This window comes from Schistocerca americana, chromosome 7, assembly GCF_021461395.2.
Source record: "Schistocerca americana isolate TAMUIC-IGC-003095 chromosome 7, iqSchAmer2.1, whole genome shotgun sequence".
In the NCBI taxonomy this organism is placed as follows: domain Eukaryota; kingdom Metazoa; phylum Arthropoda; class Insecta; order Orthoptera; family Acrididae; genus Schistocerca; species Schistocerca americana.
The window spans coordinates 351,052,397-351,079,651 of NC_060125.1; the positions used below are offsets into that span (position 1 = coordinate 351,052,397).

The 27,255-nt window shown below is 38.8% G+C and overlaps 1 protein-coding gene across 1 annotated transcript in view; it reads right to left on the reverse strand.

Annotated features, from left to right (window-relative positions):
* LOC124622158 (thymidine phosphorylase-like) overlaps positions 1–27,255 on the reverse strand; it is a 186,297-nt gene that overhangs the window by 59,607 nt on the left and 99,435 nt on the right. Inside the window, exons 3-6 of the mRNA XM_047147798.1 lie at positions 17,453–17,533; positions 14,508–14,693; positions 2,405–2,563; positions 316–434 (exon numbers count right to left, since the gene is read on the reverse strand). Coding sequence (XP_047003754.1) covers positions 316–434; positions 2,405–2,563; positions 14,508–14,693; positions 17,453–17,533 — 545 coding nt within the window. The remainder of the gene's footprint in view (positions 1–315; positions 435–2,404; positions 2,564–14,507; positions 14,694–17,452; positions 17,534–27,255) is intronic.

The window sequence follows — 27,255 nt, forward strand, 5'->3', positions numbered from 1 at the left end:
GCTCTGGGCTCCTAATCTGATAAATTCAAAGAGCCAAGAGAATTCCTCAGGCACACTAATTAGGTAACTTGTAATAATAATGATTTATATGATGAACTTCTGGTAACATTTAGCAACTTGAGAATAAGTACAAAAAACTGTATCAGATGGCAACCACATATCAACAACAGAATAAAAAGTTAACATCACAGAGCTGCCATATGGAGAAAGAATTAATTTGAGAGATTTGAATTGCATCCTTCAACACTTTTCTGTTCCATCTGACCACTGTGTTAATAAGGTTATCTGTGTTTCCCCACATCAAATAACACTCACCATATTTTCACCTAATAATTTTGCAGTCTCAATTTTCTTATAAAATGCAGCATTTCCAACTTTAATATCCATAACTAGATATTTGGTCCCCTCTGCTACTTTCTTCGAAATAATGGAACCTGAAACAAGTATAATTACTACAAAAGAAGAAGAAGAAGAACTGCTGAAGCTTTCAGAGTGTAAGCCAATATGTGATGTAATAAACAAACAGAAAGGCAATATGAAACCAATGGAAAACACAGAAAATGCATACAACTTGAACTTTAAAGTCATATATTTTTTCTTTCTGTAGGTCAGTGGGACAAGGAGACACTGAACCTGAGCCTGTCACCTTTCTGTTTACAGCTAACAGTCTTGTATTACACCATTGTTTTCCTACTTCTGTGGGTCTTTTAGTCCTATTTTCCTTTCATGTCATTGTATAACAATCATAGTTTACTTTTATGTTCAGAAATCGGAATAAATTTACTTTTGACTAGATGTTAGTCCCGAGCAGAATAAATTGTCCCTTATAATGAAGTCTGTGTTTGTGTGTTAACAGTTTTTTCTTTCAGTCATACAATTACTTTGTGACTGCACTTTGCTGGTTAGTATTTCCTTTTTTATTACTCCCTACTCCCATTAGTATAGTCTCAAAACAATGTTTTTTCTTTCAAAAGCACACTGACAAAGCAAAAGTAGAGTTTAATGAATTATTTAGGAATGAAGGAGACGACATATGAGTTATCATACTTGACTTCTGAAAGAATAAACAGTTATACAATCTGTGTCCATACAGTTATACATATTGATATACATACACTTCAGTTTTAAATTACAATGTAGATAGGCAAAGAATGATGATAAGGCCATAAAGGTCACAAAAATAGATTTAAGCATACCCAGGGTATTGTGCATTTTGGCTTAGATATTCATCTATACTATAATAAGATCCATCTAGAAGGCATTGCCTCAGCTTTTCTTTAAACTTGGATATGTTTCCAACCAGTTTTTTAATTATTGGTGGAAGGGCATTAAAAATCTGGCTGCCACTGTATAAAACATCCTTCTGCACCATGCTCTTTGTTTTTAGAATCATAAGGAACATCAAGTTTTCTTCTGGTGTTATAATTATGGTACAAGCTATTGGTTTTAAATAAGTTGCTATTTTTTTGAAACAGAGTACATCAGGGAAAAAATATATTGAGCAGATGTAAAGATCTGAAGATCTCTAAATAGATTTCTGCTTGAGTGTCTAGGATGTACTCCACACACAATTCTTATGACTCGCTTCTGTGTGTGGAACACTTTTCTTGCTATTAGTTTATTTCCCCAGAATATTACACCATAGGCTGTAAGTTTATGGAAATAGCCAAAGTAAACTGTTTTTACGGTGGCAAATGTTGTTGAGTTTAACCTTTTCCACAGATCTTGAATATGGTAGTGCCATTTAAGTCTTGCTGTCTATATGCAGACCCAAGAATTTGGAGCACTCAACCTTTAGAATCTCACATTCGCCCATTTTTAGATTCATTGGTAACATTTGTATTAGAGGAAAAAAGAACATAATTGGTCTTTTTTAAATTGATGGAGAGACCATTAGTTTCAAACCATTTTATCATATCTGCAAAAGGCTTATTTACTACCTCATTTGATACATTCCCCGAGGGAATGCACACAAATATACACTCACAACACACACAAAAAACACACACACACACACACACACACACACACACACCACACACACACACACACACACACACACACACACACACACACACACACACACATACGCACATGCCTGTCTCCCTACATTGCGCTCAGTCAATTGCCACCTCTTTCCAATCACTGTGGGCCATGGAAGAGCTGGCAATCAAGTGACCACAATGTAGGGCGACATGCATGTGCATATATCTGTGTGTGTGTATGTAGCTCTGTACACTTTGTTTGTGTACCTGTCAATGATACAGCACTTCTGCCTTTTGATGAGTGATCTCCTTTATTCCTTAATAATTTGTTATTCTCAACCAGCACTGTCTGTACATTATTAAAAGTAGAGTTTGAAATATAGTATGGAAGATTAAGTTGAAAGATACCACAAACATACCAATAATTAAAGAATTGCTATCAACTGTGGCAGTAACATCTCTTCTCTTGTAAAGTTCTTTGTCAGCAGGAGCCAAACGAGCTGTTGGTCCAGCAATGAAGCACCCAGCCTGCTGAAGAGTTGCTTTCAATTCACCATGAGTGAGATTTACTTTGAATCCTGAAAAATGTATAAAATATTAAGATTTCATATTTTTGTGTGTTTAAAGAGCTATACTTTAAAAATTTATTTATTTATTTATTCTTTGCCCATGGACTCCAGCTGAAAATCCAGCTGAGAGTATTGGGTGTGTCATACAATAGCCTATTAACATCAAACTTGATTTCAATATATATATAAATGAAACAAATGATTAAACAGAAATAGTCCATAATCATACAAAGGTTTTACATGTTTCACATTATACGAACACACAAATAAAAAAAAACATACAGAAATGATAATTTTTTCAGGTACATTTCAGTAATGATATATTTAAACACCATCTTAGTATTCACTCAAACTGTATATACATTTCTCTGTGAGATATAGTTTCAAATGATTTTTAAAACATTTTAGATCTGTTTCTTTTTTAATGATTTTGGGGAGTTTATTAAAAAACCTTTTGCCTGCTTCTTCTGGGGCAGTCATAGACAGTTTTAGATTTCTGTTTATCATGTAGTAATTTTCATTTCCTCTTGTACCGTGTTTGTGTACATCTTTATTTAGGAGGTGTTTATCACTTGACCTTACCACCATTATGCTTTGGTATATATACAGTGAATATACTGTCATAATATTATAGTGTACAAAAGCTTGCCTACAGGTCTGTCTTGGTGGTATTTTTGCAATGCATCTCACTGCCCTTTTCTGAATTGTGAATATTCTTTTTAGGTAGCCAGCTTGTGCATTTCCCCATATATGAACTGAATAAGACAAATGTGGGAAGACAAGTCCATAATACATTGATCTGAGGACTTTATCATCCACAGTCTTAGCTGTTTTATGCATGATGAAGATCTGTTTGTTTATCTTTTTACACAGTGCATCTATGTGCTCCCCCCGTGCCAAATGTTTGTCTATTATAGTTCCAAGAAAATTTGTGCTGGTTACTTCTTCAATAGTCTTTCCATTTACATTATAATTTTCACTATGCTTGGTCTGAAATACTACATTCATTGTTTTAGACTGATTCATAAACAGGTTGTTTTGTGTTAAATATTTATTTGCATTTTCAATAGTCAGGAGTGCTTCCTTCTCAAGCTCCTCCTTTGTGTCAGCTGTGCAAATGATTGTTGTGTCATCAGCATACATTATAAGTTTCTGATTTATATAGCTAGGGAAGTCATTTACGTAGAGTATAAATAGTATTGGCCCAAGCACAGATCCTTGCGGCACACCGTGTTTAACTGTTTGTAATTCTGATATGTAGTTTGTTATATTTCCCCCACTAGTATGTCTGATTTCTGTGCATTGTTTCCTGTTTGTAATGTATGATTTAAGTATGTCATAGCATTTTCCTCTAATTCCATACTGATATAATTTCATCATTAATTTTGAGTGGTTCACACAATCAAATGCCTTAGATAGGTCCATAAAAATCCCACAAGTCTTTTGTTGCCTGTCAAGTAAATTAAGAATGTGCTCAATTATATCTGTTGATGCTGTTTTTGTTGACTTCCCTTCTCTGAAACCATGTTGTGATGAATGCAGTATACTGTACTTTGTTATAAAACTTACAATTCTATTCTTAATTATCATTTCATAGATTTTAGCAAATGTTGAGATCAATGATATTGGCCTGTAATTTCCTAATTCATCCCTGTTCCCTTTCTTAAATATTGGCTTCACTTTACTTACTTTCAGTGAATCTGGAAATATACCTTCTTCTATCGCAGCATTCAGCATGTGTGTCAATGGTTTTAATATACATTCTCTGCATTCCTTTATGAGATGTGATGTAACACCATCCAAGCCAGAAGAGTGTTTAATTTTAAGTTGTTTTATTAGGTTTGACACTTCTGCATCTGTTGTAGGTATGAAAACCATAGTATGATTTGTATGTGGGGGGTTTAACAATTTACTTACTGCATTTGTTTTATTTTGACTTATTAATTCGTCTGCTACAGTAATATAATATCTGTTAAAAGTATTGGCTACTTCTAGAGGGTTTGCGTTGCTTTTCCCACTCATCAGTGGGCAGATGTCCTCTGCCTGATTTGTTACTTTTCCTCTCTCTCCATTAATGAATGACCATAAACCTTTTGAGCAGTTCTTTCTCTTATCTATAGACATCCTGATGAATGATGCTTTAGTTTCTCTGATAAAACTACAGTACTCTTTCTTTTTTATTTTATACAGTGTGTTGTAGGCCTCATTATTTTTTGTTTGGAGAGGTCATAATACACTCTCAGATTATTTCTGGCATGGATTACTTCTCCAGTCACCCAGCTTTTCTTTTTTGTTGCTGTTTGACAAGCCTTTTACTAACAGGACATGTAACATCATAATAATAATTGAATAAAGAATAAAACTGGTTCCATTTGGTGTTTGCATCTTTAGCTGCATATATTGTTTCCCAGTTTTCTGCCTCTAACATCTTTTTTAGCAGATTTATGTTATGTGGGTAGTTCTGTCTTCTCATCTCCCACATCTTCTGCACTGAATCACTAGTCTTTATATTTATGTCTATCATGAATGCAAAATGGTCTGCTAATGTGGAGTTTATTACCTGTGTGTCACAATAGCATGTAGGAATATTTGTTATTACATGATCAATAATAGTTTCACTATGCTTTGTTACTCTGGTTGGTTTATCTATTTTTATTTTTAGATTGTATATGCACAATAAGTCCAGTAGGGTCTTAGTATTGTCTGTATTTTTACTCGTGTCTATGTTCAGATCTCCTATAATGATCAAATAAGCATATGTTTATGAGAGGTGTTGGATTATATCTTCCAGCTGTTCAAAGAAGGTTTTAATTATACCATTTGGTGATCGATACAAACCTAATACACAACATAAATTCCCAGCAATTTTAGTTTCCAGTGCTGTAGCTTCAAAGCTCAATTCTATAGCATATTTTGTTATATTTATGGCTTTAGTTGATTTATAGTTAGAAAAAATGGCAACCTCACCACCTTTATAGGAAGTTCTGCAAAAACTGGTTACTTTCACATAATTCTTCAAGTTGTAAATTCCTATGTGATTTTCTTTTAGCCCATGTTCTGCAACTACTAGAATGTTTGGCCTATACTCCTGATTACCTCTAGTTCCTCTGTTTTATTGTTTATGTATTGAACATTTTGGTGAAGTATTCTAACAGTTGGCTTTAAATGTAATAGTTCCCCTTCCTGTAATATACTAAGCACTTCACTTGCTCCCTTTGCTTCTGGTACTATGCAGTGATTTTTTTCAGTTTGTGTCATTAAACCTGGATCGTATCTTTGTCCGGTGTTCATATTCCTCTCACTATTGTCACACTGGTATTTAAGATGGACAGTTTTACTTACATCTTTTTCCATGTTTTCTTTCTGCTTACTCGGTACCACAAAAAATCCTCACTTAGTGTAGCAGGTCTCCTAGTTCTCAGGCATCTGTCTTGATTGGAAGCTGCTTCTGCTGTTGATCTCCCCGGCCTCAGGCACCTCTTCTGTGTGGTTGCTGTTGCTGGTGGCTCCTGTGCTCCCCGACTTGGTGACTGCCCTTCTTTGTTAGCTGCTGCGGCTAATGACCTTTGTATATTTTCCTCACATGCATTTTCATTGCCTTGAGGTAGTATTATGGGGTCTGCTGTTCTGGATGCTGTTGCTGATGACGACAGCTCTGCTGATGATTGTGGTGATTCTGCTGCTATTGGTTTATCTGACACTGCTGGTGAGAATATCTGAGCCTTTGCTGCTGCTACTGGTGTTTGTTGTAGCTCTACTGCAGATAATGATGGTTCCACTGTTACAGACAACTCTCGTTTTGGCGGAATTGGGATTGGAGATACTTCCATTACAGATGACTCATTAATAAATTTAAGTATTTCGGCACTAATAATCTTTTTCCCTTTTACGTTCACGTGGAGACCATGTCTTGTGAAGTGCTCTCTTTGGACACTGTTTATCTCTAAGAAAGTCGTATTCTGGAAACCTCTACATATTTTCTCAAATAGCCTGTTTGCTGTAACAATCTCGATGTTTACGCACGAGTTTTCCATCAGATCGTGCCTCCTGGGGATACTAACAATGTAGAAATGCACTCGAGGCATCCTTTTGATTGTTTCCTTTAGGATTCTCGTTGCACGCCAAGTTTCATTACAGTAAACATCATTTGCGCCTCCTATTATGATGCAGCTGTTATCCGTCGTTAATATGTTGTCACTGTTTTTCAGAATTTCGCGTAATGGCGCGCCTGGTTTGATGATGCCTGTTACATTAAGGTCTGGGTGATTTCTTCTCATAATTTCCGTAACTCCTCTCCCATGACTATCTGCAAAAATATATGTCTGTTGCTTGTATCCTTGCTTATGCATAACGTGGTTGTTTACTTTTTTTTCCTTACGAATATTTACCTTGTGTTTTTCTCCGTTTAATCCACTTGTATATTTTTGTGTGGATAGTTTGTTCATATTTTTATCCATAGATGCACTATTAACACTTTCTTTTCTTGCGTTTAATTCACTTGTGTCTTTTAGAGTGATCAGTTCGTTCATACTTCTAGTTACAGTCGTACTGTTTACACTTTGTACATTTGGTTGTGCATACCTACGAATTTTATGGCTAGCATTAATGAGATCTTGTTGCCTTGACGATTCAGACAGTTCCCGTGTGGTTAGTACCAAATTTTCCATTGTTTTTATATATTTTTTTATAATGTCAAGTTCTTTTTGAAGTTCGTCATGCACGCTGTCTTCTATTCCCGCGTAGCACTTTTCACTCGCGATCTCGCGGCCGTTACACTCTGTGTCACATTTACACTGTATTTGTAAATCTTCTTGAGCATAACAGCGTGAATGGCACCATTTATGAACACGCATATTCTAACTCCATTTAGCACTGTTTCGTCACAAACAATATACTTGATTGAAATTAAGTCCTCAAACACTGCAGAGCGGTTTAAAGTTACGTGTACACTTGCCGCCATATTGCAATATTCTTCTATTTTTGTTATGAATAAATCTGAAAGATAATGTCTCTTCATATTTTGTGCTAGCAGCACCACTATGTGTATGCAAATCAGATTTTCTTTAGATGCACACTATAATGGTTGTAAGCATTAGTTACCTCTGAGGTTTGATGTGAGCAGTTGATGTTAGTTAGGAATGCCTTTAAGGTGACAAAGATGCCATTTATCAACACCTCACTGAGTCTGAATGAGATCATATAATAGAGCTATGAGAAGCTGGATGTTTCTTCTGTAGTGTTGTTGAAAAACTTGGTAGCAAAGTAGCCACTGTAAGTGGCTGCTGGCAGCAGTGGACATGAGAATGTACAGACACAAGAAGACTGGGCTCCGGATGGCCATGTGGCAGTTCCGAGAGAGAAGACCATCATGTTCAGTGTATGGCTGTGGCACATTGTACTGCATCTGCAGCAGAAATTTGAGCAGTAGTTGACACCACAGTGACCCTATGAACTGTTACAAATTAGTTACTTCAAGGAGAGCTCTGAGCCAGATGACCTGTAGTGTGCATCCCACTGTTTCTGAAGCACCAACATTTTGCAACTTCAGTGGTGTCAAGCAAGAGCTCATTGGAGGATGGGGTGGAGGTCTGTTGCATTTTGTAATGCACTTTGGCGTCAGTGAAAGCCATGTGTGGGTTAGGAGGAGGCCAACTGAGGGCATGCAACCAACCTGTCTGCATGTTAGACGCACTGGACCTACACCTGGAGTTATGGTCTGGGATGTGATTTTGTATGACAGCAGGAATGCTCTCGTGGTTATTCCACGCACCCTGACTGCAAATCTGATGTCAGTCTGGTGATTTGACCTTTTGTGCTGCCATTCATGAACAGCATTACATACTGCTGTGGTAACCCAACGTGCTCTATTGGGTGTCAACATGTTGCCTTGGCCTGCTTGATCATCAAATCTGTCTCCAATCAAGCATATACAGGACATCATACACAGCCCACATTAATCACCCCTGTGTTGACTGACAAAGTGCAACAGGCATAGAACTACAGCCCACAAACTGACATCCAGCACCTGTTCGATAAAATGTGTACACATTTGCCAGCTTGCCTTCAACATTCTGGTTGTTACGCCAGTTATTAATGTACCAGCATTACACATTTTCAGTTGCTTACTTTGGGCTTACATTAATCTGTGCCCATCAAGTGGCACCACAGGTCTCTATATCCCTGTGCCCCCACCCCCCACCCCACCCCCTCCCCTGCCCCCAGCAATCCTGGGAGTGTAGGCATGCTGATTTTGTGTGTATACTTCTTAACTTCTTTTGGATGGTTGTACTTGACATTTTCTCCTAATTTCCTCATGTAGTTTGTTGCCGTCCACATTAATGGTGGCTACGGCCATGACCCTTACAGGGATTTTTTCCTTGGAAAGATTGCCATATATGCTTGTGACAGACAATGGCCCACAGTCTGTGTCTCAGGATTTTGATGATTTTTGTACAAAGAGTGGCATCTGGAATGTTGTGGCACCTCCATTTCATCCTCAGTCCAATGGTGAGGTGGAGCAGCTTGCCCGTACTTTCAAAACTCAGGTGAAAAAAATACATCACACAATCTTCTCCTGAGAAAACCCTCAGTAGGTGCTTGTGCTCATATAGTTTTACTCCAGCTAGTGACCATAGCCTAGCAGATTTTCTTCTTGGGCCCCCCAGTACTATACACTGCTTTATCTGCTTCAGCCGACACTTGATCATCCACCAGCATCTGTCTTGCAATGGTTTCATCTGGGCTCCACCATCTGGACCTGTGGATTTGACTGCTGCCCTAAATGGGAACCAGTGGTCATCCATCACTGCCGAGGCCCCCAAGTCTGCATTGTGCACACCTCCAACAGCATGGTGTCCTTAAACTATGATCAGCTCCACCCACATATGATGCAGCACGTGCTGGCTGCTCTGTCCTGCCTTCCCTCCCCCCCTCTCCCCCCTTTTTCAGATGCCTCCAACATCTGCACCGGCCCCCAAAGAGAAGACCATTTTTGTTGTAGGTGTCTCTGTTACCAGGCAGAGTGGTTAGTACCAGGCAGCCTCCATCTCCACAGCCCCTATCACCACTCCTGCTATCATCTTTGTTTTCTCTGCTGCCTCTATTGCTAAGTGCTTGCCTGGATGTTGGCATGGACATGTTACCTCCATCACTGGTGTTCCCTTACAGTCTCTTGTGGGGGTGTGGGCACCGTGCCTCTCCATGCCAATGCCATTTTAGACCTATTCTCCTGTGACAGTACAAAACCCGCTCCAGCAGTCATCCCCTTCCAGTGATGACATGGACATATCCATTGTGAATATTTTTCCCATAGGGAGCAGGAGTGTTGTAACCCTACACAATGAGTGTGGTCTTGATGGCCAGTCTAAAGAGGCCGCCATGCATTGCCACAGATGGCGTAGCAAGCACTGCGTAGTGTGCCAAGCTACTCTGGAGATTCTGAAAAAGGTATGCAGACTCTGGGCGAAACTGTACAGAAAACACAAAGCATTTAGGACTAATCTGAGAATAAAGGGAACAGGAGTAGACATTTGTAGCCAAAGGGTTTTAAATAGCAAACATCATTCTGATAGAGTAGTCCTGCAGGGCAATATCTAAACTATCTAAACTACTACAGAACTCTGAGAATACTCGATAACCAATACTTCTAAGATAAAAATAGGACTCAGTTATGTGATGTAGGATTTCTGGTGAAAGGTTTAAGGATGTAGCCAGTATTTTTATTCCAAGAGTGGTCCATCTTCTTAAAGAGGACCCTAAAAGGCTAATGTTTGTCAACATATATATTTGTTTATTAATTTTACATACATAACTTGCTTGCAGGAGGCCTTTGAACAAATAATATTTGGTCTATAAAAGTAAGAAAGAAAAGCTTTTTCACAAAAGTATAACATATCCCCCCCTCCCCTCCCCATGATCCATGGACCTTGCCATTGGTGGGGAGGCTTGTGTGCTTCAGTGATACAGATAGCCATACCACAGGTGCACCCACAACGGAGGGGTATCTGTTGAGAGGCCAGACAAACGTGTGGTTCCTGAAGAGAGGCAGCAGCCTTTTCAGTAGTTGCAGGGGCTACAGTCTGGATGATTGACTGATCTGGCCTTGTAACACTAATCAAAACAGCCTTGCTGTGTTGGTACTGCGAAGGGCTGAAAGCAAGGGGAAACTACAGCTGTAATTTTTCCCGAGGGCATGCAGCTTTAAATGTGGTGCTACAGAAGAATGCTGAAGATTAGATGGATAGATCACATAACTAATGAGGAAGTATTGAATAGATTTGGGGAGAAGAGAAATTTGTGGCACAACTTGACTAGAAGAAGGGATCGGTTGGTAGGACATATTCTGAGGCATCAAGGGATCACCAATTTAGTACTGGAGGGCAGTGTGGAGGGTAAAAATCGTAGAGGGAGACCAAGAGATGATTACACTAAACAGATTCAGTAGGATGTAGGTTGCAGTAGGTAACTGCACACACACACACACACACACATATATATATATATATATATATATATATATATATATATATATATATATATATATATATATATATAGAGGGAAACATTCCACGTGGGAAAAATATATCTAAAAAGAAAGATGATGAAACTTACCAAACAAAAGCGCTGGCAGGTCGATAGACACACAAACAAACACAAACATACACACAAAATTCAAGCTTTCGCAACAAACTGTTGCCTCATCAGGAAAGAGGGAAGGAGAGGGGAAGACGAAAGGAAGTGGGTTTTAAGGGAGAGGGTAAGGAGTCATTCCAATCCCGGGAGCAGAAAGACTTACCTTAGGGGGAAAAAAGGACAGGTATACACTCGCACACACGCACATATCCATCCACACATGTGGATTTTGTGTGTATGTTTGTGTTTGTTTGTGTGTCTATCGACCTGCCAGCGCTTTTGTTCGGTAAGTCACCTCATCTTTATATATATATATATATATGTGTGTGTGTGTGTGTGTGTGCAGTTAAATATTTCCTTATTTGGCAGTACCGTAATTAACATTGATTCATACATTAATTTCAACTAGACTTCTAATGTATGTTACCTCATAAATTAGTTCCATGATAATATGGTTATACAGCCTTTGATGACAATTAACTCATACATTGTCATTTATATGTGACATTCATAATATCCTTGGAACAGTAATCCCAACCGTAACAACTCTAATGTATTTGTTAACAGTAAGCCCAACCATCATAACTCTAATGTATTTGTAAATAAAAATTTGTAAATAAAATAAATAAAAATAAATTTGTAAATAAACATTTGTATGATGTTTATTTACAAAACTGTTACAGTCATGATGGTTGGACCCATTGTCCCAAGAATATTGAGAATAAGACATTTAACAGTAGAACATCATTCTTGTAGTGAAACTTCAATACATGATACACTGACTTTCTGCAGTGTGAGCCACCTTTATGCACAAATACATAGTATAAAATGATGATCGCTAGCAGGCTTCCAATATAAATATGGCCTTAGTGCCAGGAGTCTCCGAAGATATGGTCAGCTTGCCTTCAATGCAGCTCTTTTCATTTAAGCAGAGAGGCTGCATCTTTAAGGGAACTGGAATCTGTCTGGAAAGAAAGGAATTTGGAAGGTATTGGCTGTGGCCTACAGTAAGGAACCAACTCTGGCATTTTGCCTACATTGAAAATGAGAAACCACAGGAAACCATTTACCAGGTTGCTGGCAGATGGATCTGAACCACTTCACCTCCCAAATCCAGGGATTGCTAGCTCAGTGCCTCAAGGTGCACAGCTACCCTCCTCAGTCGCCAATATGGAGAAAAAACTAGTTGTGTCTTGTTTCCAAATAAAATAAAATGCATCACAACAAAAGATGGAATTCTGATATTGCATGTTTTTTCTTTAATTACACAGGTTTCATCATCTGATAGTGCTAATAGTGCATTAGTGCATGCATATTTTAAGATTTAATTGTACAGGGAATTCGTGGCTTCGGTTATTATAATTTAAAAACAGCACAAATAGGTTTTGGACAAAAGGGGACTGAGGGGGGGGGGGGGGGGGGGGGGCAAGGCACAGTTGGCTTGAGTGAATTCAAGCACCCTGCTGAAAAAATGTTCTAGAAATGAATGAACTATAGATTGTGCTGTCATCGCATACCCCTTCTGCTCTCCATGAACACCTCCCAATCATTCCATATTGGAACCAGTTCTCATAATTGAGAACTGCCCTGTTGACCAGACTGTGTGACATTTGGCGATAACGCAATTTCTGGCAATAAACCAATGTGTATTTTTATGGATTGATTTTAATTCAGTGTTATTTGTAATGATTTCTACTGCTTCGCTGCCCTATGAAATACTGAAATATTGCAACACAAAGTTCTACCCATCTCTAATCCAGTGCTAACATTAAACAAAAAATAGACTGGTAATCAGGCTTTTATAGTAGTGCAGACATATTTTTAAGTTATCAAACACTAGCAGATGAATCAAAATCAGTTTTCCTCTTCTTTCTTGTTTCAACCTTATCCATAATTAGAAACTATCAGAAATACGTACAACACAAAAACAATAAGCAGCATAACTTACATTAAATTCAACTGCAAGTATGAATTGAACTGATTAACAAAACAACAATTTAACTCAAATTAGACCAACAGTGTACAACAATTGCTCTTGCCTAAAATAGGGATAGGCAAAAGCCAACAGTGCCATCGACAAAACATTAGCTTAAATCTATTGATGGCCATCTTGACTACCTGTAGTGCACATCCCCTTTTGTCGTATCATTGAAAATCAAAATATACAGGGTGATAAAAAAGTTTCTATTCAAAGGCCATACAGCCCAGAATTGGTAAGCCCCTCAGGTAAAATTGTCATGGCATAGAGGCAATCATCCCACAGATGCACCAAGTTTAAGATACCTGTTTGGTAAAACACAGTACCCTGCTGTGGAAGAGGTCCATAACCGCCTGCTGCACGTCCTTGTCTGATGGGACTCTTCGACCCCTCAAGGCCTTTCCTTAGGGGAATGAAGATGTGATAATCACATGAGGAGAGATCATGACTATAGGACAGGTGCTTGAATGTCTCCCACATGAGTTGACATAACTTCTGCATTACAAAATTTGTGGTGTGGGGATGGGCGTAATCATGAAGCAGCAGCTCCCTTTTCACATCATTCACAAAAGTGGAGTTCAACAAACATGCTGCCTCAGACACATTTATCATTCTCCAATGGATGTCTACCGTTGTTTGCTCTTTGGAAAACAAGAAGATAATGAGAGGATGTTGGTCCTATTTGGATGCATTTGGTAATTATGTCACCACAACTCATTTCCACATTTACCACGTGCACGTTGGAAAGACATGCATGCCACACTGATCCCTTTCCCAAATGTCGGTGCTTACATACCCACGTTGGCATCACACTACATTGTATACGTGTTGCAGTAATGCCCTCAAACACAAACTTCCTGATCACCCACTACATGGCAACTAGGTGGTGTGCAATTTCACAAGGTGAGGTGGAAGGGGGGGGGGGGGGGGGGGGGTTGGTCTGGATCCCCTGAACGCTCCTTTGGTGACGTTGTTGAGAGATCTTGGAAAAACAAATCACATAGACATTATAGGGTAGTGCTGCATCCATTCAGATCATAACATTAACTATTAAGTGAGAATGGTAACAGGCAGATCATTCAGAATGTTCCTCACATTACTGTGAAGACTGCATCATTCTTTAAGAGGTACGACAGCAGTCGCAGGATGAAACACACTGCTCAGAGCACAAATGCAGAACTTAGGATGTCATTCTGCATGTCAAGTTGATCATTAAAAGCATGCTTCTCAGTTTGATACCTGCTCTAGCAACCATTTTTCATCTATTAGGAAGTTTCCATGTAAAATATTGTTTGTAAAGTTATTATATCTTGAATGCTTGTCATTAGAAATGTGCTCCATTACCTGGAATGCTCTCAAGTTTGTCAAGTGTCCCTCCAGTGATTTCCAGGCCTCGGCCTGAAACCATGGGTACCTTACAGCCACATGCAGCCAAAGCAGGAGCAAGTGGAAGTGACACTTTGTCTCCAACACCACCAGTACTATGCTTGTCCACAAGAGTCCAGTCCTTCTCCCACTGCATCATGTCACCTGGTATAGTTTAAGCAAAATTTCATGTTAAATTAAATTTTTAACTTATTAATAAATGTAAAACAATGGAAGTTTCAGGTCAGAATATCAACAATATTATGAAAAGGACAGATTGCTTCTCACCATAAAGATGACACTTTGAGTTGCAGAGAGGCACAATGAAAATACTGTTACATATGAAGAGTTCATCCAAAGCCTTTCTCAGAAAGAAAACACACATGCATTCACATAAGCAGACACACCTCATGCACACATAACCATCATTTCTTGCTGCACCTGCCAGAATGCAACTGTTTCAAATGGAAGTAGTGGTCCAGAGTGGGATGGGGAAAAGAGGTGGAAAAGAAGAGTAGCAGGGAAGGGAAAAAGGACAATTGTTGCCTCGGGAGAGAGCAGTGCACAATAAGGGAAATTGGATTGGAATTGGGAGGAGATGATAGGACTCAGGGGGCACAAAATTTTCGGTGGAACATGTGGGGTAAGTAGGTTGTCCTCCTCAACACAGCACTCCATCTTTCAGGACATTGACCTCCTCCTCTCTGATAGCTCCATTCACACCTCTGTCAACATTAAACTCACCAACCACCGAAGAAGAAACTGCCTTTCATAGCTGCCATCCCTTACACACAAAACATTGTTTGGGTACAGCCCGGTCACCTGGGGATGGGATATCTGCAGTGACAAGATCATCCTTGCCGAGTATGCTGAAGGTCTCACAAAGGTCTTCACAGAGAGGCACTATCCTCATACCATGACCACAGATTTCCTGTCGTATATCCACACACTCCCCCAATCCTCCCACCATCTCCAAGAACCAGCTATGAAGAAGCACCCTTTGTCTTCCAGTACCAACCTGGACTGGAACAATTGTACCACATGCTTCCCCAGGGCTATGAATATCTATTGTTATGCCCTGAAATGAGGCACTTTTTACCCAAGATGCTTACCATCCCTCATAAAGTGCTGTTACATTGCCCGCCCAACCTTCACAAAGTCCTAGTCTATCCCTAAACCACTCCCAGATCACCCAGCCAGCACCTCCCATTGCAGTGCTGTTACAGGTAACCCATCTGAGGCAGGGTCACCTGTGAAAGTAACCATGGCATATACCAGCTCTGCTGTCACCACTGCACAGCTTTTTATATTGGTATGACAGCCAACTAGTTGTCCACCAGGATGAGTGGCCACCACAAAACAGTGGCCAAGACCAAAGTGGACCACCCTGTGCCATAAAATGTAGCTCAACATAACATTCTTGATTTCAATGGCTGCTTCACAATCCATGCCATCTGGACCCTGCCTCCAACAGCTCTTCTGAACTGCAGAAATGGGAGTTATCCTTACAACACATTCTCTGCTCCTGAAACCATCCCAACCTCAACCTACAGTAAACTACTGTCCCAACATCCTCCACCCAACAGTTTCCACTACCTCTGCCCTATCACCTCCTCCCAGTTCATGTCCCCTCACTTTTATTGTACACCACTCTCTGCTGCCACATACACCCATATTTTCCTCTCCTCCTCAATGTCCCTTCACTTTTATTGTACACCACTCTCTGCTGCCACATACATCAATATTTTCCTCTCCTCCTCACCTTTTCTGCAACCCTTCTCCCCTTCCTCCTCCACAGCTTTCAGACACTCTGTATGGCATTTTGGTCTTGCCATCATCTAGTCCCTGTATGTTCTGCCAGGCACTGCTCAGTACCCTCACCCATCTACTCTGCTATCCCTTTCCTTCCCCACTGCATTCTGGATTGCCACTTCTGTTCAGCACAGTTGCAGTCTGGTCAAAGCGGTCAGATATAATGGCCATGTGTGTGTGAGTGAGGTGTGCTCACTTGTGTGAATGTGTGTGTTTCTTTTCTGAAGAAGGCTTTGGCTGAAAGCTCACTCAGGCCTCTTTGTTGTGCCTCTCTGCAACTCAATATTTCATCAATAAAGTGAGTAGTAATCTATATTTTTCATAACATCATCAATAAATATAAAGAGCCATTTCTGACATTATTCGCTTCCATAATATTGTTACAATCAATCCTGGATTTTCCATTGTTTGATTATTTCATGTAAGATATATTTCATCAACATGGATCAATGATTTATGAGTGTCTGTTGTGAATGGTGAAACAGTACCCACTACAGAGAAAAGGTCATTAATGAGGAGGGATAAATCTCAATCTCAATGTTAGGGATAATAGTACACAAGATTTGACATTTGACTCGAAGAAAAATAAACAAAAATGATATGAAACAATACTTCAGCTTTTCATCTTCATGACAGCAACATGTAAAGTGCTTGCTCTCTCTCTTTCCCTCCCTCCCTCTCTCTCTCTCTCTCTATCTCTCTCTCCTGACACACACAGACACACAGACACACATACACGAAGAGATACAGTCATTATTATTATCGCATTAGTCATCTTATTCTCCTATTCTACTGATGATGTTATTTATTTTTATATGTTTCTTCCTGCTTTTCTTACATACTAGACTGATTTACATTATACAAAAATGTAAATTTAATTCATGTTCTATACTCTGCTGACAACATTGCAAAAAATTGAATTTGAATACAGTTTTTCCAGGAAAGTTCTTAAGTTAGTAGAAACACTCTGTGTACATGAAGAAACAACCTACTCTGAAACAGATATGTTACATGCAGAACAGCCATAAATAATATGAAACCAGGTAATAGAGCTTTCTCAGTTTTAATGTTTTATAACATAAAATTAAGAACATCAATATTTCCTGTTATACCTGATTCAATCATTGAAGTAGTTAGACTAATTGTTTCTTTCTTTGTAAGACCCTTCAGATATATTGCCATTAGCATTGCACCTGAAATCAAAATGAAAGTAATGTCAAAGAACGTATAAGTTATCAAAAGTATGTGCAGAAATATTTAGAAACTCACTACCATAATAAGAACAAAATGGCATGCAATTTAAAATTAAAAAATGATACATTTTGTCATGTACTAGCTTCAATTCACAGGAATACGCATCTTCCAGTGCTACAATAAGCAAACTGGAAGATGCTTCAGAAAACAAAACTTATAATATTTTCAGATATTGTAGAATTGTGATTGCATATTGAATACAAATACATACCATCCAGGGAGAGACTAAGTAAAATGCCACCCATAATTTTTTAGTAATTTATGAAATTCATTTGTTAACACAACTTGCCATATAAATATCACTATTACTTATCTTTTTATCACGGAGCCACTATTGAACATCATACTATGAAAATAAATATGTAATGTCTGCATGCCCCATCTGAAGAAAACTATTTTATGGGAATAAAAAAATCTTACCAAAATTGACAGGTTGCAGTTTTCTGTATTTAGACTAACTGGGAAAAAAAAAAAAAAAAAAAAAAAAAAAAAAAAAAAAAAAAAACCAAGACAAACGATGTGTAATTATCTATTTAATCAAAGTGGAGCACAATGCCTACGTTTTGAGATAGGGTATGTTATTGGAATTGCTTTGCAAGCAAACAATGAAGCATAAATTGTTTACTGTACTAACATTACTTGTTGTTTTCTGCATAACCTGAAAAGTACAACACTGGATGTGAGGCAATAATGTATTCCTCACTCTTGTAGCAATTATTATTGTTTTTTTGTATTGTCCCCCTATCAATCACACATGCTTGCCTTGCCTAATTGTAACTTTCTTTTGTGTATAACAGTGTTATGAGAAGGAAAGTTGCTACTCACCATATAGTGGAGATGTTGAGTCGCAGATAGGCATAACAAAAAGACTTCCACAATTAAAGCTTTTGGCCATTGGCCTTTGTCAACAATAGGAACACATACACATGAACACACACTCATAAAAATGCAACTCACACACACAACTGCAGTTTCAGGCAACTGAAACCACACTGTGAGCAGCAGCACCAGTGCATGATGGGTGTGGTGACTGGGTGGGGGTAATGAGGAGGCCAGGGCTGGGACAGGGAGGGATAGTATGGTGGGGGTGATGGACAGTGAAGTGCTGCAGGTAAGGTGGAGGACAGGCAAGACATGGATAGAGGGGTGGGGTGGTGGGGGGGGGGGGGGGTAGTAGTGGAAAAAGAGAGAAATAAAAGACTGAGTGTGGTGGTGGAATGATGGCTGTGTAGTGTTGGAATGGGAACAGGGAAAGGGCTGGATGGGTGAGGACAGTGACTAATGAAGGATGTGAAGGACGGAAAGTTACCACCTGTGCAATTCAGAAAAGCTGGTGTTGTTGGGAAGGACCCTTGCACTCTTGCACAGTGTGCTTTCAGCTGCCAGAGGCTGCAGTCATATGCACATGAGTCGTGAGTCGTGTGTGTGTGTGCGTGTGTGTGTGTGTGTGTGTGTGTGTGTGTGTGTGTATGTGTGTGTGTGTGTGTGTGTGTGTGTGAGTGTGTGTGCATGTGCGCACACACGTGTGAGTTGTGTTTGTGTGTTTGTGAGACTGTCATCTATTTTCGACAAAGGCCTGGATGGCCAAAAGCTTATGTTGTGACAGTCTTTTTAGGGAAATAATAAGTTGTTCGACTCTTCCTGGAAAGTGCTCTCTTGAAATTCAAATAGTAAACCTGTCCAGGCTGAACAATGTCTCTCTTGCAATGTCTGTCAACTGAGTCTGTTGGGGATCTATGTAACTCTCTCATGCTGACTAAATGATACTGTAGCAAACAACACTGCTCTTCATGATATCTTCTCTATTTCTTCTATAATTCCTATCTGATAGGGATCCCATACCAATGAACAATACTCAAGAATCATTCAAACTAATGCCTTGTTTCGGTTCTTCCAAGGATGAGTTATGTTTCCTTAAGATTGTTCCTATGAATCTCAGTCTGGCATCTGCTTTTCCTACTATTTGTTTTATTGGGTCATGCCACTTGCGATTTCTCTGGATAATTACTGCTAGAAATTTTACTGCAGATACTGTTTCCAGCAATTTGTCACCAATAGTGTAATTGTCCAGTAGTGAATTTCTTTTCCTATGTATCTGCAATATGTTACATTTATTTACATTCATGGTTAACTGCCACAGCCAGTGCAATTCATCAGTCCTCTGCAGGTCATTCTGCAAATTATGCTGTCTCCTGGCACTGCTACATTCTTATGGACAATCACATAATCTGAAAGCAGTCTTAAAGAGCTTCTGCTTTCTACTAGATCATTTATATACGTTGTTAATAGTAACAGTCCTATCACACTTCCTGGGGGTACTCTGGAAATCATGTCTACATCTGTCAGTTTCATTCCATTAAGAGTGACTACTTGAGTTCTATCTGCAAGGAAATCTCAAATCCAGTCAGTCACACATCTGGTCCAATACTTGATAAGGTCAGATTTTTTCACTAACTAGCAGTGCAGGATGGTGTCAATGCCTTCAAGAAGTCAAGTAACATGGCATCAACCTGAGTGCCTTTGTCTGCAGTGCTATGGATCTCATACAGGAACAGAGTGGGCTGAGTTTTGCAAGCACTCTGTTTTCAGAATCCATTTTGGTTTTGATAGAGGAGATATTTGTTCTTCAAAAATATCATAATTCTGGAGCATAAAACATTGTTCCATAATTCTGCAACAGATTGATGCCAATGATATAGTTCTATAATTAAGTGCATCTGTCCTCCTCAAAAACAGGAATGATGTACATTATTTTCCAGTTGCTAGGTACCCTTTGTTGCTCCACTGTTCTACGACAAACTACTGATAGAAGATGAGCAAGTTCTTTTGCATAATTTTTGTAGATTCTTATGGGTTCTCATATGGCCCTGATGCCATTCCACAACTAAGTGATTGTAGATGCTTTTCTAATCTGTGATTGATTATCTCAATATCTGCCATTTTGACATTCATACAGTGATAGACAGGAAGGATCAAGCAACGATCTTACATGGTGAAACTGTTTTGGAAGACCGAATTCAGTACTTCAGCTTTCTCTCTGTTAACATCAATTTCAGTGGCGGTATGGTCACTGAGTGAATGAATAGAGCATTTAAAACTGCCTACTGATTTTACATAGGACCAAAATGTCTTAGGGTTTTATCTCAGATTGGTTGACAGAATTTTACTTTCAAAGACACTGAATGCTTCTCTCATTGCTCTCTTTACACTCATTGTTGTTTCATTCAGCTTTTATTTGTCAAATAGGTTTTGACTTCTCTAGAATCTGTGATGAAGCTCTCTTTGTATACAGTACATAGCAGTTTTCTAATACAGCTGTTAAACCATGGTGGGTCTTTCCCATGACTTAAGACCTTGCCCAGAACGTAATTGTCTAAGGCTTGTTGAATTATGCTTTAGAATTTTTTCCATTTGTGCTCCTCATCTTTGCTCTCATCACCAAATATTTGATGGTGACTGCTCACATACTCTGCAGTTTGTATCCTGTCACTCTTGCTAAGCAAAAATATCATTCTAGCCTTTCTTAATATTCCTTGTAAGACCCGTACTCATAGATGCTATCACAGCCTTACGATCACTGATGCCTTTCTTTACCAGTACATTAACTGCCTCAATGAGTTCATGTCCATTTGTTGTTAGGAGGTCTAAGACATTACCTTCATGAGTTGGTTCTTTAACTATCTGCTTGAAGTAATTTTTGGACAAGATATTCAGAATAATGTCACATGAACCCTCTCTCTGGCACCAGTTTTGATAATGTGACTCTACCAATCTATACCTGGTGAGTCAAAGTAACCCTCCAGTACAACAACATGACCAGGTAAATTATTAACAATATGTTACAAGATCTCTCTGAAGCACTCTACCACCACAGTTCCTGAGCCAGACAATCAATAAAATCATTTGATTACCATTTTTCACTGACCTTTGGTGCTTAACTTCAATGAGATTAATTCATGTTCCAAATCCATGATAACCTCACTAGAGTTTATCAAATTCTTTACTGCAATAAATAGATCACCACCACTGGCAGCTAACCTGTCCTCACAATAAACATTCCAGGCTGGAATTAGAATTTCATTGATATTCACTTCCAGTTTCAAACAACTTCCTGTTCCTAATACTATCTGGGCATAATAACCTTCAATAAGCAATACTAATTCAGAGAATGTTCCTTGGAAGCTCCAGAATTTCATTGATATTCACTTCCAGTTTCAAACAACTTCCTGTTCCTAATACTATCTGGGCATAATAACCTTCTATAGGCAATACTAATTCAGAGAATGTTCCTTGGAAGCTCCTACAGTTTACTAATAACATATTAATCTTTTCAATATCTGATCTGTGAGGATGAGCATTCTCTGAGAACATTGTGGCTGATGTAACTCCAAATTCTGCAGCTACCAAATCAGCCATCTGCTGAAACAAGCTGAGTATGACCTCAGAACCCACGGCCAGGCATCATTCATGCTGACATGTGCTACTATTTGCAGCTGGTTGCACCCAGTGCACCCAATAGCCACTGGCAGGGCCTCCTCCATGAGACCCCACAGCAAAAGTACAGAGTGCATCTTGACTTTTTTTCCCACCCTGCATGCTATTTATCTGAGAGGCTCTATTACCTACCCAATGCTGGAGCTCCCAGTGACTAGGATACATGCCCTCTGAATTAGTCTGGACTGAGCAGGAAAATCAGCCTCTGACCCAACAGGAGAGGCATCCCATGCTCGTTCATAGGTATTATGGTCACTGGGTAGCACCTTGTAGCTGCTGTTAAGAGATTAAGAGCCAGCCATGCAGCCAGTTCCCTCTTTTGCCTTCCACCCAGTAGCATCAAACCCACCACTTTCCATCACTCACTCTTGAATGATGATGGGACTGGTCAAAAGTTGCTTATTAGAAGATGCAGTCACAACCAGGTTACCAGGTGATTCCAACAGTATAAATGGTGTTCCAGGCCTCATCACTGGCGCCCTGGTGTTGCTGCAGCTTTGAGCAGTAGCCAGAAGCCTGTTGACCATGGTCAATGCGTCTCCCAGCTCTTTACAGACCGTAGCCAGTACTCCCTGTGTCCATTCACAATAATCATGGTCCATAGCCACAATGGACTGTGAAAAAACCGATATAAGTTCTCCAAAAATACAAACAAAGTAGTCATGAGTAACTTAGAAAGTACTAACACAACCCCACAAAAGAGAAAGTTACCTGACTTTTGCACTGCTGAGGTTGGAATGGAGGCAAATATAACACAGAGAATAAGCAAACACTAAAACATGTTCTGCAGAGTTCTCACTATAGTCTGAAACAGCAAGACCTACAAGCTCTTAAAAGAAATTGAAAATGGGTGCATCAACACTTACTTTTTACAAGTACTCTGCTTATGCAAAAGCTGCTGCAGGAAATAAATATTCAAACTCTAATGCACAGATCTAATATATATGCAGTGAACTAAAATGAGATTTAAATTTAGTCATGGGATGTGGTGCTGGAAAATTATGTAAGGAAGGTGCCTCACAGAAGGATATCCACTAAGATTTACACAAAAACAAAAACTTACATTAATTTGGTAAATAATATTCTACACAGTAAATTACATAGCTATAGTTCACTCTGCTACCACTACTGGTGTCAGCTTGGAATCTGCTGCTGCAAGTCTAATAGTAGCCAGAAGTTTAGAAAGACTACAGTCTTCTGATAGTGACTATTCATGGGAGGGAAATGTCTGAACTGGTACAGAATTACTCAAATATTGACCACCAGGTAAGTAGCATATTTAAGACAAATGCAGGGCTTAGATATGTCATTTATGAATTAGTTCTCTGGGCAAAGATCTAGGTAAAGAAGTTCTTGTAATGTTTGCCAAAGGTTTTGGACTGTATCCTGAACATGTAAATGAGGATAACGTCAGGAAGATCACTGAGAATGCTCCTCACATTAATGTGAAAATTGTATCAGTTTCTGATTGATAAACATAAAATGTTTTAATATAATAAATTAATTCAGTGTGTACTACAGCAAAATTGCCAAGAAATTGCAGTTCAGATAAATACAGCTGTAGACAAATATTTGTAGAAAAAATTTGAGAAGTATATGGACCATTCAATTGATTTAAGAACTATAGTAGTATCAAACTCTCACAACTTTGACAAAGTCATATTTACGTAACATGAAATAGTAGTATATAATCACCATAATCAGTATTTCACTTTTCACTGCAACTGTGAACAAAAATGCTAACCATGGCAATATAAATGTGTAACTAGGGGCAATGCAGTTTCTGCCATTTGTTTCCAACCACATTTAGAAAGTTTGTTTTTCTTTGTTTTTCTTTGTTTTTCTTACTTTTTTCATGTTACTTAAGCCTCAGAAAGTTTGCTGAAAACTTTGATAAGTCATATAAATAAAAGTGTCAATCTTTATACTATTTTTTTGGGGGGGGGGGGGAGGGGGGGAGCTCATGACCCCTATGGTGTCATCCTTGGATCTGTGCCTCCAAAGAGAGTCAGTAGATGAGAAATTTAACTACAGTAGAAGTGGAGAGAAGGGATAACTGACATATGGGATCAAAGTATCTTGTGTTAGAAAGAGTGTTATGGACTTTTGTAACCTTCTCCTCTTATTTGTTATCAAAGTTTGACAAAATATCCAGCAAGCAAAATTGCAGAATATTGCTCAGTCATACAAATAGGTGTATATAAAAATTTATGTGGATGTGAAATGAAACGATCATGTAGGCTCAGTTGTAGGTAAGGCAGGTGGCAGTCTTTGCTTTGTTGGTAGAATAACAGGGCAATACAATCTGTCCATAAAGGAGAGTGCTAAGAAAACCTTATGCGACCCATCTTAGAGTAGTGCTGAAGTGCAGATAGCACTAACAGGGGATATTGAGTGTATACAAAGAAGGCCAGTACTAATGATCATAAGATTGTTAGAGCCATAGAAGAGCATCACACAGATACTGAAAGCACTGAACTGGAAAATACTTGAAGACAGATGCAAACAATCATGTGAATACCAACTATAAATGATTAATCTAGAAATATACTACAATCCCCTCCATATCGCTACTGTGATGACCATGAAGACAAGATTAGACTAACTACAGTGTGCACAGAAGCATTTAGGCAATCATTATTCCTATGTTCCATATGTGAACGGAATGGGAAAAAGTCCTAATAAGTGGAACATTGGGAAGTACCCTCTTCCATGCATTTCACAGCGGTTTGCAAAGTATGAGTATAGTGTAGATGAAATAAACTCGTCACTTATGATCAAAAAAGCAGTGGAAATATGTCTTTTTCAGAACTGAAGCTGATCAAAAACAAACTTTGCACCTCTATATAAGAAGAGAGGTTTAACATTAGATTTTTCTCAGCTGTGGAAGTGATATTTTAAGACAACTGTACTGTTGTTGTTGTTGTGGTCATCAGTCCAGAAACTGGTTTGATGCAGCTCTCCATGCTACTCTGTCCTGTGCAAGTTTCTTCATCTCCAAGTAACTACTGCAACCTACATTCTTCTGAATCTGCTTAGTGTATTCATCTCTTGGACTCCCTCTATGATTTTGACCCTCCACACTTCCCTCCAGTACCAAATTGGAGAACCCTTGATACCTCAGAACATGTTCTACCAACCAATCCCGTCTTCTAGTCAAGTTGTGCCATAAATTCCCCTTCTCCCCAGTTCTATGCAGTAACTCCTCATTACTTATGTGATCTACCATCTAATCTTTAGCATTCTTCTGTAGCATCACATTTTAAAAGCTTCTATTCTCTTCTTGTCTAAACTATTTATCATCCATGTTTCACTTCCATACATGGCTATGCTCCATACTAATACTTTCAGAAAAGACTTCCTGACACATAAATCTATACTTGATGTTAACAAGTTTCTCTTCTTCAGAAATGCTTTCTTTGCTGTAGCCAGTCTACATTTTGTATCCTCTCTACTTCAACAATCATCAGTTATTTTGCTCCCTAAATAGCAAAACTCCTTTACTACTTTAAGTGTCTCATTTCCTAATCTAATTCCCTCAGCATCACCCGACTTAATTCGACTACATTCCATTATCCTCATTTTGCTTTTGTTGATGCTCATCTTATATCCTCCTTTCAAGACACTGTCCATCCCATTCAACTGTTCTTCCAGGTCCTTTGATGTCTCTCACAGAATTACAATGCCATCAAGAAACCTCAAAGTTTTTATTTCTTTTCCATGGATTTTAATTCCTACTTCAAATTTTTCTTTTGTTTCCTTTACTGCTTGCTCAATATACAGACTGAATAACATTGGAGATAGGTTGCAACCCTGTCTCATTTGTTTCTCAACAAATGCTTCCCTTTCATGCCCTTCACTCTTATAACTGGCATCTGGTTTCTGTATAAATTATAAATAGCCTTTTACTCCTTTTATTTTACCCCTGCCACCTTCAGAATTTGGAAGTGGGTATTCCAGTTAACATTGTCAAAAGTTTTCTCTAAATCTACAAATGCTAGGAACATAGGTTTGCCTTTCATTAATCAATCTTCTGAGATAAGTCATAAGGTCAGTATTGTCTTGCATGTTCCAACATTTCTATGGAATCCAAACTGATCTTCCCCGAGTTTGGCTTCTACCAGTTTTTTTCCATTTGTCTGTAAAGCTATTGTGTTACTGTTTTGCAGTCATGACTTATTAAGCTATAGCTCGATAATTTTCACACCTGTCAGCACCTGCTTTCTGTGGAATTGGAATTATTATATTGATCTTAAAGTCTGAGTGTATTTCGCCTGTCTCATACATCTTTCTCACCAGATGGCAGAGTTCTGTCATGATTGGCTCTCCCAAGGCTATCAGTAGTTCTAATGGAATGTTGTCTACTCCCGGGGCCTTGTTTCGACTTAGGTCTTTCACTGCTCTGTCAAATTCTTCATACAGTATCATATCTCCCATTTCATTTTCATGTACATCCTCTTACATTTCCATAATATTGCCCTGAACTACATTGTCCTTACATAGACCCTCTATGTACTCCTTCCACCTTTCTGCTTTCCCTTCTTTACGGAGTAATTGGTTTTACACCTGAGCTCTTGATATTCGTACTGGTGATTCTCTTTTCTGCAAAGGTCTCTTTAATTTTCCTGTAGGAAGTATCTAACTTACCCCTAGTGATATATGCCTCTACATTCTTGCATTTGTCCTCTAGCCCTCCCTACTTAGCCAATTTGCACTTCCTGTCAATCTCATTTTCAAGACATTTGTACTCCTTTTCACCTACTTCGGTTACTGTATTTTTATGTTTTCTCCTTTCATCAATTAAATTTAATGTCTCTTCTGTTACCCAAGGATTTCTACTAGCACTCTTCTTTTTCCCTGCTTGATTCTCTCTTGCATTCACTATTCATCTCTCAAAGCTATCCATTCTTCTTCTACAGTATTTCTTTCCCCTGTTCATGTCAGTTGTTCTCTAATGCTCTCGCTGAAACTCTGTACAACCTCTGTTTCTTTCAGTTTATCCAGGTCCCATTTCCTTAAATTCCTACTTTTTTGCAGTTCCTTCAGTTTTAATCTACTGTTCATAACCAATAAATTCTTGTCGGAATCAACATCTCCCCCTGGAAATGTCTTACAGTTTAAAACCTGGTTCCAAAATCTCTGTTGTACCATTATACAATCTATCTGG